General features: G+C 38.9%; 3 protein-coding genes across 3 annotated transcripts in view; 1 reads left to right on the forward strand and 2 right to left on the reverse strand.

The window, feature by feature from the left end:
• Positions 1-13,483, reverse strand: part of LOC127169006 (intelectin) — a 508,248-nt gene that overhangs the window by 79,915 nt on the left and 414,850 nt on the right. The window lies entirely within an intron of this gene.
• Positions 1-13,483, reverse strand: part of LOC127169004 (intelectin) — a 411,380-nt gene that overhangs the window by 28,275 nt on the left and 369,622 nt on the right. The window lies entirely within an intron of this gene.
• On the forward strand, positions 208-6,310 carry LOC127169009 (sentrin-specific protease 5-like). The gene is made up of 8 exons (XM_051116207.1): positions 208-361; positions 588-703; positions 1,046-1,087; positions 1,186-1,257; positions 2,438-2,503; positions 2,574-2,662; positions 2,974-3,085; positions 3,203-6,310. The coding sequence occupies exons 1-8, from the start codon at positions 211-213 to the stop codon at positions 3,356-3,358; spliced, it is 804 nt and encodes a 267-aa protein (XP_050972164.1). The 5' UTR covers positions 208-210; the 3' UTR covers positions 3,359-6,310.

The raw sequence follows: 13,483 nt of genomic DNA on the forward strand, positions 1-13,483 counted from the left end.
CCTAACTACATAATGCTTTGTCTTCGCTGTAGTTTTCACAGGTTGTTTTACCTGTCCATGACAATGACACAGAAATTAAGGACACACCAAAGCAGGCAAGCATTCAAAATGAAAGGGCAAGTATATACACTAAATAAACAAAAACATCAATCAATCAATCAATCAATCAACTTTTCATAAATGATGCAACAGGAGCCCCAGGAAAAACACATGCGATCAGTTGAGGATCAGAGAAAGACAACATTAGAAAATCAGCCATCCAAACATGCTGTGCACGAAATCACAGTTGAAGACTTAAAAAGACCACAAGAAAAGAGCAGGAAGAGAAGTGCCAGTGCAGTTAGGACCTTAGAGGAGAAAGGTATTGTGGAAAATTGTAGGATTTTACTTTTAAGATAACTATTGTTGATCTGTATTTTGTGTAACTGTGTAAAGGTGAATGGAAATCACTCATACAGACAACTATCATAGATTAGCCTGTTAAACTAAACATTTTGGTTATATATATATATATATGTATATGTGTGTGTGTGTATATGTGTGTACACAATTATTTTATTTTATTTTTTTATTTTTTTTAAATAAAGTTTTAGAAATCTGGGCTAAGGAAGAAACTAATGAAGTTGAAGCTGTGGTGGGTCCTTTTAAACTTTTCCATTCATCCATTAAAAGTTTGCATGGAAATAACTGGCTATCGGATGAGGTAGGACTTTCTAAACAAGAACTCTGATAAACAATTTTAAAGTCCGCGTGTCTATTTACACTAAGTGCAAATAGCCCACCTTGTTGGCAGAGGTTATTTATACTAGCTCCTCCCACCAACATGTGACTGGGCTAGTCAACATTATAAAAGATGGTTGTAAATCTGTGTGTGTGTGTATATATAAAGTTATTTTAACATGGTGTAAATGGAATCTATAGCTATTTGCACTTAGTGTAGATATCCTCACTAAAAAATACTTCTATTTTCATTCAGTGTAAATGTAATCTTCACTATTTGCACATAGTGTTAATAAACCTGAATGATTTGCCACGTTTTGCACAGATCATCGATAGTTACTTGCACATCATCGGAAAGAACATGAAGGTAAAAACAATGGTATAAGCATTTATTTTGTGCTGTACTACTTTGTGCTATTCTAATGTTTATGTGCAAAATTATTTTCCCACATTTATTTTCCACAGGGACGTGTGTTCGTTTTATCAGCAGTAGTTTCGTCAGCACTTTTCAGTGGGAATTTCCAGTGTGTGAGAAAGGTAAGGAGTCACTTGTGTGTGTGAGCGAGAAAGAGGAAAGAGAGCCTGAGCTTGTGTTCATCAGGGATGGTGAAACTTCTAGAATCCAACTGTTGTTGTTGTGGTTGTGGTTGTTGTTGTTGTTGTTGTTGTTGTTGTTGTTGTTGTGGTTGTTGTTGTGGTTGTTGTTGTGTTTTTTTTTTTTTTTTTTTTTTTTTTTTTTTTTGTTTAATATTAAAAGAAGAAACGGCTCCTATTTCGTTCAAACCGTGATAATCCATGCAACCGAATGCATAAAAAGTTATTATGCTTAAACTTGTCTGTTAGATACAATAGCCTATAGGCTAAAAGATCATCACTTATCTTATTTTACTTACATGTTGGGACCTGACTGAAGAAGCCTTCTTTACAAAAATATTTTGGCAGGTGAATGGCTGAACAGGCTATGGGAAATTTTGGAATGAATAAGAGATGCAAGTCCAACGTCTGTGCAGTTTCAGTGTTGATTCAAACAAACACCTTTCAGTATTTAAAATAAATGTTGTTTGTAATGGAACTGGTTTTATATAGGCTAGTGTATGTTTATAAATATAAATATAATATACTAGATCGCACAATGATCTGCAGTGCTGTGGAAGTGTATTTGGCAGAGAAAATAAAACGCACCTTTTCATTTGACATCAATTAATACCCAATATTAATGAAATAAACTCTGCAAAAACACAGTTATGACTGCTGTGTATTAGACCTACATTATATGTATGTGAGTTTATTTAACTCATTGCAACTAATTGGAACTGTGTGAACTATACAGCTAGGCCTCACCTTGATGTTATTGTGTGCTTTTATTTATTTGAATACAAAAAAGAAAAAAAAAAAAAGTCTATCTGTAGCAGTGGAGGACTATTATTTTGCGCAAAACTGCGGAAGAACTGATGGTGGCAGGGTTTGATCTTCATCTGACCAATCAGCAGTAAGGGACGATTCGTTCCCCCCCTCATTCAAGCAGTTTCTGACCCATACTCGAAAGAACCAGATTTGACCATGATATTTAACATAAAGTATGTTCAATTAATGTTTTAACTCAAAAAAAAAAAAAATATATTCCAAGTAGGTTAATGGTGAATTTTCTCCTTTTCTGATTAACAGTAATAATGGTTTGTATAGATGGTGGTATTAAAATATATATATTTTTGTGTAGATGAGGATCCCAGACACTGACATGTGGTTGTGTCCATGCAACACTGGACGGCATTGGATTCTTGTGGTATGTAAGAGAAAGTTTTCAAATTTTTCTAAAAGGTCATACAAAATTACTAATGAGGTTTTTGTTTCAGATTGTCAAAATGTCAGAGAAATCTGTTATTCTTCTTGATCCAATGGGTAGTGAGAGATTGTATGAAAGGAAATTATTGAGCAACTGGAGGTAGGTTTTTTTTTTTTGTGTGTGTCTGATAGTTGTATCGTCATCTGATGACAGCAAGCACTTGTTTATTAATAATATTAATTGGTTATTAATTAATAACTTGTTTATTAATATCTGATCTAACTGAAACAAACCCTTGCTTTGGAAAAATATACAGTATTGTCTGCTGCTACATTACAAATTGTGTTTCTTTCCTTCTCTGATTCGGTGCCTTTTGAGAATTAACGAGAAGGCCACTTTCACAGGGCTTTTCATATGCAGTTAATCTAATTAAAGGACTGATCAGTAATTTGATTTGCTGATGTTTTTAGAAATTTTCTAAAAATGAGAAACCACAGTTTGTCAAATGAAGACTGGACGTTTCGTACACTTGAACACGAGAAGCAGATAGATGGGAGTAGCTGTGGAGTTTTGATCTTGAAGGTAAAGATAAGTAAATTGTTTTGAAAATAAATGTATAAGTATAAATGTATAAATGGAAATGTATAATTTTGTGATGGTTTTTATTAAACCTGTTGTTTGTTTGATTGTTTTTGTAAGTTTGCTGAGGCGTACCTACATGAAGGATCAGTGCTTGAAGTCCAGACCAATGTGCAATATGTTAAGAGCGCCCGAACTCAAATAGCCTGTGCACTAATCGAGCACGGTGGTAAGATTAAAACATCTTCTGTCCACTTGTTAAATATTACAGTGTAGTATAGCTCTTACGGTCCCTTTTATTTTGACATCCCTTCAGCCATGACACCAACTAATACCTCTTTGGTTGTTGACAGACCTCTGTTACTCTTATTTTGTCAGAGAATGAGGCACCACGTCAAATTTAAATCAGACTTTGCTTATCAGTACATGCGTAAAACACGTGCATACATTTTATGTTAGTAATGGATGCATATACACTTGTGAATAACTTGTGGATATACACATGCGTACAAACTCGATCCATACGTGTACACCTAAAAACACTCGCATATGCATATAATCTCAATGCGTGCATACGCTCCTGTAAAACACTTGTGCAAACATATAAAAGAAAATTCACAAACGTATACAATTCTGATGAGAAAAACACATGCTTTTAGTTTGTAGTTTAGTTTGGTGTATATACATATATGCAAGTGATTTTTCATGTGTGGATGTGTATAAACTTTTCAGTACGAATGGAAGGCATTTAATTGTAAACGGAAGCAGCCACATCTCCAGAAGCAGCAGTAGTATCAATCTGCATAAGAACAGCTTGCTCTTCCATTTACCTCTATCTAACTATTTGTCAATTCACTAATTTAACACGATATCATAAACACGATCCCGTCAGTCTCCGCAGCATTTAAATGTTGTTACAATGTTTTAGTTTCTGTCAAGGTTTTTACTTGCATCCCTCCCTGTTTGCTGCTTTGTATGTCTTTCTCACTTCTAACTCCTCTCACAGCACCGATCACCTGCTTTCCTACTCACACACACAACAGCCTATATCTTTACACATCTGCACGGCACGACCATCCACTTATACACTCAGCGTCAGTGCAACCACTCCGACCTTACAGCGCACACAGACATGGAGGACATGCTCGCACACAAGCGCGTACACGCCCACTCATATCTCATTCAATTGAGCATCACATGCAGCGTGCAGCATTAGACACACGCACACACGCACACACACACACACACACATACACACATATCTATGGGCGCACTAAGGTTTGTCACATGGAATGTGAATGGAGCTGGGTCCAGAGAGAAGAGGTTAAAAATATTTAGCCAGCTTAAAAAAAACTACAGGCAGACGTTGTTTTATTACAAGAGACTCATAGACCTGCCAGAAGGTAGATTTCTAATCATAAAAGTATCTATATTTAACAAAATCCAATAGAGGCAGAGGACGAGCTTAACCTGGGTGTCTATTGTCTTCTGTAGTCTGGGAGTTGACTGAATGATGGGGTGGGGGTAGTTTTTCCCTCTGCTGTGGGGTCTGGTGGGCCGCCCTGGGCTGCCATGGGCCCTGGTCTAGATGGGCCTGGGCCCCCTGCCCTGGGCAGATTTGGGGCAACGGGGGTGCCTATAGGGGTCAGCGGGGGCGCTGGCTCCAAAGGGGGGGTACTTTGCCCCCTCCGATGCTTTCCTCCCCATCCCTAATGCTTCCCCTCTCCCGCTCCATCACACCAACATACAGGTAGGGATTTGAGGTGCGGGTGTGTCGCTGGGATGCAGGGGAGGTGGTACTCCTCTGTCTCCTCGTGGCCACCTGCATCTCAATCATACATCACAACTTAGACACTCTCATTACTTACTGTCACATGACACATACATATAGGGCCTTGGGGGTGGGCACACTGAATGGCGTCCAGAGGGCGGTCTGTTCATTCAGCCTTCCCTCTGGTGCCGGTGCCCACTTCTCAATTTTAAGTTGCACATAGACATTGAGGGCTCTTGGGAGGGGCCGAGCTGACACGAGCTGGTGGAGGTTGGTTAGTGTCTTGCCCCTCCCCTGTTTTAAAGCACTTTAGAACAACACGCACCAACACTACATTTGAGCGGGTGAGGTGAGGCATGGGGTCTTTTCACACCCCTGTTCTCTGTTCTCTGTCCGGGGCCGGGGGCTGTGAGGATGAGCTGTCCATCTGGTCGGGGTCTGGGCTGGTGGTCTTCTCTGCTGCTGCGGGGACCGGGGTGGTCTTCCTGTCTCCACACCAGAGTGAAGGGGGTTCAGCTCCGGGGTCTGGCGCTGATTGCCCCTCTGGGGGTAGTGGTGCCTGGATCCAGGAGTATAGGGTACAAATGGGGAGTGTGAGTGTGGGTTCTGTGTCCATTTTTGTGTGTCTACATGTGGGGCGAGTGTGTGAATATTTGTTTGCGTGCATGAGGGTGGGAACGTATGCTTGTGTATATGTGTGCCTGTTTGTCTATGTCCATGTGTCAGGTCAGGCCTTAGACTCCACCTTACTCATCATCTCAGGCCCCCCCACCCCACCACCACGCCCTGCCGGTGGAGGATGCCCCCAGCCGCCGGTGCGTTGGTGGTTTCTCGCTCCGGGGCCGGATTCTCAGGTGAGTGCTGGCCCGCTCTCTCGGTGGTCGCTTGGCGGGGCCTGGCCCTCCTGGCTTTGCTGGGCCCTGGCTGGGGGTTGGGGGGCCCTTGGATCTCTGGGCCCAGGGGCCGGTCTGCCCTGGTGTGGCTGGCTGCCGGCGGAGCCTGCGGGCTTGCCGCCGCGGCCCACTGGGGCGTCTGCATTGTGGCTGCCGGATGACCCCCCCTCCGGGCTCTCCTCTGCCCTTTTCTGGGTGGGGGCCGCAGTTGTCCCTGCGGTGGTTCTCCTGGGACACCTGTGCCCTGGGGGGCCTCTGGATGTTTGGGGCCCGGGTCTCCTCCATGTCTGCTTCATGCCTTGCGGGACGGGGCTGTGGTTCCCCACACACACTATTAAACATTTACATGGAGGAACCTTATGAACACAAGCGCGCTCACACACACAGGTGTACACCCAAGCATTCACATTGGTGTAAAAACAGGTGCTCACAGACACACACTGTCTTGATCTGCTGTTGCTTCAAAACATATTTTGTAATATTGGTTATGTGTGCTGCGCAACAACATTTAACATTTAGTATTTACTGTGATTCGTACAGATGTTGGTTGTTGCTGCAGTTTCTCTGCTGTTGTGTCTTTTGTTGTTTTTCTCTTTTTGTCAGCAGGTATGGAAGCAGATTATCTGTTTTTGTTCTCTCTCTCTCTCTCTCTCTCTCTCTCTCTCTCTCTCTCTCTCTCTCTCTCTCTCTCTCTCTCTCTCTCTCTCTCTTCCTTCCTTCCTTCCTTCCTTCCTTTTTTTTTTTTTTTTTCTTCTCTCCTGTTTTCTCTGTCCCCCTGTCTTGTCTGTCATAGTATGGTTAAATAAAAAGGTATATAAAATTAAATTAATTAATTACATAAAAAAAAAAAAAAAAAAAAAAAAAAGGCTGTGAATGATGATAGCATAGCTACACATACACACTGTCATGTGTTATCTGTGTTACTGACAGGCGGGGTTAAAAAAAAAAAAAAAAGGACAGGAAGTGAGGGGTGGAGCTATTGACAGCGAGATGAGCGTGGTGGAAAGCACAGTGAGTTGTCAATGTTTTTAGTATTATATGGTGAAAATTATCATTCATATATACATGTTAAGAGTTTATCTGCTAAATACTCTAAATACTTAATTTGTGTTTGAATGTATTATCTTATTAAAGGTTGAATTTGTCATACAATTAATTTGTGGGTCGTTACCTGTTATAGCCTTTGTTATAGTTGTTTGTGGAGGAATGAATATATTGAGTTGTTTGTTTATATTTCATAAAATTATTTCAAGATTGTTTTCATTTTCAAGTGAGCAGTTTCAAACAGGTGGAGATAGTGGACTCTTATTCTTCTGAAGAACTTTTTTTTTTTTTTCTGAAAGGTAGATACTGGAAATTTCATCCAGCCCACCATTACATTTGCACCCCCTTCTGACCAATTTAAATAATAAAATAATGGAAAAAAAAAAAAAAAAAAAAAAAAATTAAATTGAGTTTAAATTAACGAAGATATGAATATCACAGTGCAGAAGCCCTACAAGAGACCCTTCCCAGTGGAGAACAAGCTATGCTTAGCAGCAGTGAGGTGTCTCTCAAATAACACGCACATCACCGTAAAATGAACAGTGTTAATCAAGCAGTGTTGTTCTATCTTTGCTCTTAAGGAGTTAACTCAAGAAATAGTGAAAGATGGGGAAAATGATCAGAGTTCAATTTTGCGTCGTTAACTTTACTGTGTTAAGCTCCACCCCTCCATCGACCCCCTGCGAAGATCTGAACTGGACAGAAGTTTTCTGCTCGCCATTTTCTTTTAACTCCAACCGAGAGGTAAGCTCATGTTAAAACACAGTTTTAATAATTGATGTTTATGTGCTAATGTTACTGTACATGTTGTAATTTGGTGTAATTTGTATACTTTTAGTTTCGGAAATTCAGAATAGGTGACTTCGTGGCAAGTTTATACGTTAGAGAGTTACTCGTCATGTAATGCTAAAGAATAAATTATGCCAATAATCTAACTTGATTTTTTTTTTTTTTTTTTTTTCCCAGTTGCATTTGGCATTGTTATATCCTGTAAATGTGTTTTGGTTGTTTTAACGTTGAACTATCTAACGTCACAATGGCGCAGCAGCATTTGTGGAGTGACTGTGTTTAAACCCTGTATATTAGAAAATGAAGAAAATGCTCTTCGGTCTTGATGAAACCGTGTAGTAACTGGCATGGCATAGCACATATATTGCACAATTAATGTATTGTTGCTGTTTTTAAATGCTCAATTTTAGGCAACTTGAATCAGAGACTGAAGGGCATCACCAGATGAAGTGAGAAACTAACCACTGTAAGCATTAACTTTTTTTTTTTTTTTTTTTTTTTTCTTTTTCTTTTTTTTTCCCCTTTAAATCTTGTATGACCAGGGGTCCGTTCTTCGTACCTCGCTTGATACATTTGAGATGAATTGACACATCTAAGATGAGATCATCGTGCTAATTACGATGTGGCTAATTTGGTTCTTTGAGCACACCTGTTGTTTATGATTAATATGGCTGGACTGAGTTGTCTAGGATTATTGCGCGTTCGTGCGTTGGTTTAAAAGGCAATGTGTATCGATAGTAGAAACACTTATTACAACCCCTTCGATTGGTTGACGAAATGGCAAAAGAGCGAGCTAAATTTTTTTCTCAAGCGGAGCAAGAGCTTTTATTAGAGGGTTATGGAGAATTTCAAACTTTAAAGACACCGGGAAACACCGCAAATAACGCAAAAGCCAGGAGAAAAAGTAGCTGGCAAAAAGTAGCCAACAAATTAAATGCATTAGTGCTGCCCATGTTGCACGTTTTTTCCTTTATGTTATTTTATTTATATTTTTTTTTTTTTTATTGTATTACACATTCTTACAGGTAATTCCTCCGGACACTCGTCAGACAGTGTTTCTTATATTATATTATATAATTATATTATATCTCAAATCTTATTTGTATTAATTGCTCTTGTTGTCATCTTTAATTGTCAGAGCCAGCATGGACCCATGCAAACATGGGAACAAGTAAAAGTGAATTGAGTTTAAAAATTAATCTTTAAGATATGTTGGTTAATTTAAAGAATGAGTTTAAATTAACCAAGATATGAAGTAATTTAATTCTTTCCAGTTAATTTAAACCCAGCAGAAGAGCTAGCCCTTGGTTTCAATATTAACAGACCAGTTGTGGAGGGCATCCCTGGGGGTAGCACCTCCTTAGACCCACAGCCAGGGACCAGCAGCAGCACCACCTTTATTTCTGGTTATTGATTTAATTTGTATTGGAAAAGTGCTACAACTGCAAAAATTTCTAACTACCTTAAAGTATAAACAACAAATGTGTGTTACAGTCAGTTGAACTATTAAATCATGAGTAAGAATAAATTAATACTACATTTTTACATGAGTTATTGATGACATGCAGTGTAGTTCATGTAATGCTGTTTTGCCACTTATGTGCAGTTCGAAACAACACACCCACACTTTTACCTGTCCCACAAGTGATGGCTGAAGCATGTGTAGTAAGTCCAGTATTTATTGTGTGTTGTTGTTGTTGTTGTTGTTGTTGTTGTTGTTGTTGTTGTTGTTGTTGGTTTTTTTTTTTTTTTTGTTTTTTTTTTTTTTGTTTTGTTTTTTTGTTTTAAACTATACTGTAGAAAATGAGGTAAGAGTGCACCTTTTTGTAATTACCTATTTGTTTTCATTGCACAGGACAGTCAAGAAACCCTGTCTGACGAGTGTCCGGAGGAATTACCTGTAAGAATGTATAATACAGGCGTATATGTGTCTTTCTGTGTATGTAATATGAAGGTATTTTATTATTTGTGAGTTGCCAGAGTCCCCACCTCCAGAGAGGTCTACAGATAGGGCTCCAGAAGACTCTGCGCACAGAAGTGAAACTGAGGTGGCCAGTGTTATACTTGTCATTGAATTTTGTTGTGAGAGGCATGTATTGAGTTGTCCCCCTTTTGTTTTTTTTTTTTTTTTTTTTTTTTTCTTTTTCTCCTCCACAACTGGCACAGAGTGACATCTGTTCTTTGTACCGAAGAAACCTTCAGCTTAAAAATGGCTACTTGGTATTAATGAAACGGAGAGTGGAAGCACAAATTGAAGTGGATAATTTTAAAAAACAGAAATTATCACTTGAGATTCAGTAAGTAATGTGACTTTCACACATAGTACCCTACTATTGTTGACCTTGTATAACACTCTCTTATTGCAGGCAAAAGATGAAAGATGTGCTTAATTTCAAATAAAACAAAGAAAATAACCATATTTGTGTAGTGTTGTTCTTTTATTCTGTTAATAATTATGTGAAATGGTATTCCACAATTCTGTCCCGTGCAGCTTTGCCACTAGGTTGATCCAAGTGCACTGGCTGGAGGTCATCATCAGGATGCACCTCCACCACAGGGGTCCTCTCCTTTCTGATGGTGGCAATGTTGTGTAAGACAGAACATGCAACAGTAATGTCACAGGCCCTGTCAGGTGCAACCCTCAGACTTTTCAGACACTGAAATCTTCCCTTCAGTTGCCCAAAGGTCATTTCAATGCGTGCCCTTGTCCTAGTTTGAGCTGCATTGTATCGGGCTTGTGGACCTGGGTTTGGGTCTGGGAATGGAGTCATGAAATACTGCCTGCAGGCATAACCCCTGTCTCCAATAAGAACCCCATCGTAATCACCTGTTTTATGGGAAAAGTCAATTATATTAGGCCCAGCTTACTGTAAGTGGAAGTAAAACATTGAGCTTCACATTTTTTTTTTCCCTTACCACGTTCAAATCTTTGGAACAAATGTGACTCTCTGAAAATTCTGGAGTCATGCACTGAACCAGGCCATTTGGCTTCCACATTCGTAATGAGGCACAAAGAATCACACACCATCTTAGAAATCTTAGTCAAATGCATACTTTTTCATTTCATTACGTTAAAATAGTTCTTATATTAACTTACCTGCACATTAACACTGTGAACACCCTTTCACTTCACAAAATCCCCTTCATTGGGGCCTGATGGGGCCTTGATAGGAAGATGGGTGCAGTCTATGGCACCAACCACATTAGGGAAGCCTGGGGACACACTTCATACTTATTGGAATGATCATAATTGCATTATTTTCATCAACAATATCTATACCCTACCTGCAATGGCAAAAAACTTCAGTTTTACAGCCTGGGGTCTTAAGTGGCTTGAAAATAACACAAATACCCTCAAAAACTGTTTGAGTGCCAAGTGAACTTTGCAAATGGCATGGCAGACAGCACTTTTCGCCACGTTCTCTGCATCTCTAACGGTGTAAAGGAAAGTGCCACTCGCAAAGAGCCTCAGGGCAATACACACAGTTTGTGCAGTTGTTAACACTTGACTCCGATGAGTTGAACATTTCACATGGGGTTTTAACAAAGTAATTATATAAATGATACCCTCACGAGAAAAGCGGTATCTCTCAAAAGTATATTGTCATGCTGCGCCAAAGGATCCTGTCTATCACGCAAAACACAAGGAATTTGAAAAACTCTGCAAATAATCCTCGCACCTTCTGTAACCAGTTGCTCTCTCATAAAACAAGACATGGCTGCGACAGATTTGAGAAAATTACCTCCACTTATATAGACGCAATTGGGGGATAGAATGTGACATATTATGTGACATATTATTGACAGCCACACACACACGTATAAATATACTGTATGTATGTGTAAATATATCCATATATATATATATATATATATATGTGTGTGTGTGTGTGGTGTGTGTGTGGCTGTGGTCATCATTCGTGTGTGAATCGTCGTAATTATTTTCTACACTTTCTTGCAAGATACTTTTCTTTTCCCACGTGAGTCAGTCCGCGTCAGTCGTGCTCTTTAACCAATCAGATGTGACCTTGCCATTTCAACCAATCATAACCCGCCAGGAGTGCAGCCTAAATCCTGTTTACATGAAATAAACCTGCTCCTGAGCAGGCTTAAGTTTATGGACCTGTTGCAATGACAGCAAGTCCGAGATGCGCATCGAAGAACGAAACAATCCAAGATCAGGACAAATCCACAACAATCAAATCCAGCTAACTGAGTTAGCGACGTACGAAGAACGGACTCCAGTTCTTAGATCTAATCACAAATACTGAGGTGACTATGCAAACTATTGCAACAGAATTTCAGTACTCATTTATATGTTGGGCATGGAATCTTTTTACACTGTGATCTGTGTAATACTCTGTCACCTCTTACAGATCATGCTGGTTAAGGTGAAACTTGGGGATGCCCAAAAATTGTTCAAGATAACCGAGCTGAGCCTGGAGGAATTTTTGTCTGCTGCTAAAGCAAACAAATATACTTTCATTACATTTATTTTAGGAATTTATTTTTTTTCCCTCTCCTTTTGTTGTTACTTGATGGATGTCTAGCAATTTTATATGAGAATATGTTGTCACATGTTGCATGTGCCCTGATGTTCAATGTTCATCATCTACTATGTAAAACCTTGTAAGTCATATCCTTTCTCATAAAATTGCATGTTTATTTTAAGCATTTTTAAAGTTTGGTGTCCCAGCTGTACCTGAGAATGTGAAGGTTTTTGATGATTCAGGGACTGAGGTGGATGATGTTTTTGAGGATGTAGGCAGATCCCTCAATTGGAGTTCTTATCATAAAACACGGGTTGTATTCTTTGCATTTCTCATTAGAAATTTATTGCTGCTAATTAATAATAATTCCCCATAAAAATTGATCTGCAAACACATTCTGACACTCTGGATTCTGCCTCTCCACAAACCTCTCATGAGCAGTCAAATCAGTCCCTGTCTTCAGCCACAGACTCCAGTGACTCGCAGGATACAGTCGTTATTGAAGAAAGCTCCTCCAGTAAATGAATGAGGCTAGACGACAAAGCTAAAAAGGTGGGTATCAAATTTTTAGTATTTACATTTTGGGGGGGAAAAGTAAAAAAAAAAAAAAAAAGACAGAGTGTTAACTCATAAATCTTTTTCATTTTAATTAAAACATTAATTTTGATATTTGTATGATTGAAGTTGATTATTATTATTATTATTATTATTATTTTTTTTTTTTTTTACAATTTGTAAGACTGATTTTTATTTATTTATTTATTTATTTATTATCTTTAAGTTGGTGGAAACCATTCTTGTCCAGAAACCTGGTGGCCAGCGTATATTAAATGAAAAGAACTGAACTAAGTCTTTGGGGGATGAAACAAGCAGGAAAATGGTTAACATCTTGGCAGCTGACATGACAGAGAAAAGAATGGGTAAACTTCATAATCATTACCTGGTGTGTATATATGATCTCTAGTTCTAAAACAACTTCTTGTTTAAACTCAAGCAAAGGACACTAAAAATCGTTTTCTTTCTTTCTTTCTTTTTCTTTCTTTCTTTCTTTCTTTCTTTCTTTCTTTTTTTTAAAACCAAGGGAGGTGAAAGAAAAATATGCCAGAGGAATTGTGACTTTGTTCCCTTACCTCAGTGACCCCTTTTCCAAAAATGGCTATGTGAGTGTCAGCTTTGAATTCTAATTCTGTGTTGACATTTTAAATGCTGCTGATCTCACATACTCGTACTACAGGAGGTGTATTTTGCTGTTGAATTTAAAGTCGTTTTTAATCTGTATTTTTCTCTAAGGAACATTATTATGATGGCGAAAGCGGTACTGGGTACTTAGCATAGGGAATCAAAACTATACAGAGAGTCTTGGCTAAGGAACGACGTGCGTCATTTGAAGGTACACAATGAAATTCTGAAATCT

Source organism: Labeo rohita, chromosome 7 (genome assembly GCF_022985175.1).
Source record: "Labeo rohita strain BAU-BD-2019 chromosome 7, IGBB_LRoh.1.0, whole genome shotgun sequence".
Classification (NCBI taxonomy): Eukaryota; Metazoa; Chordata; class Actinopteri; order Cypriniformes; family Cyprinidae; genus Labeo; species Labeo rohita.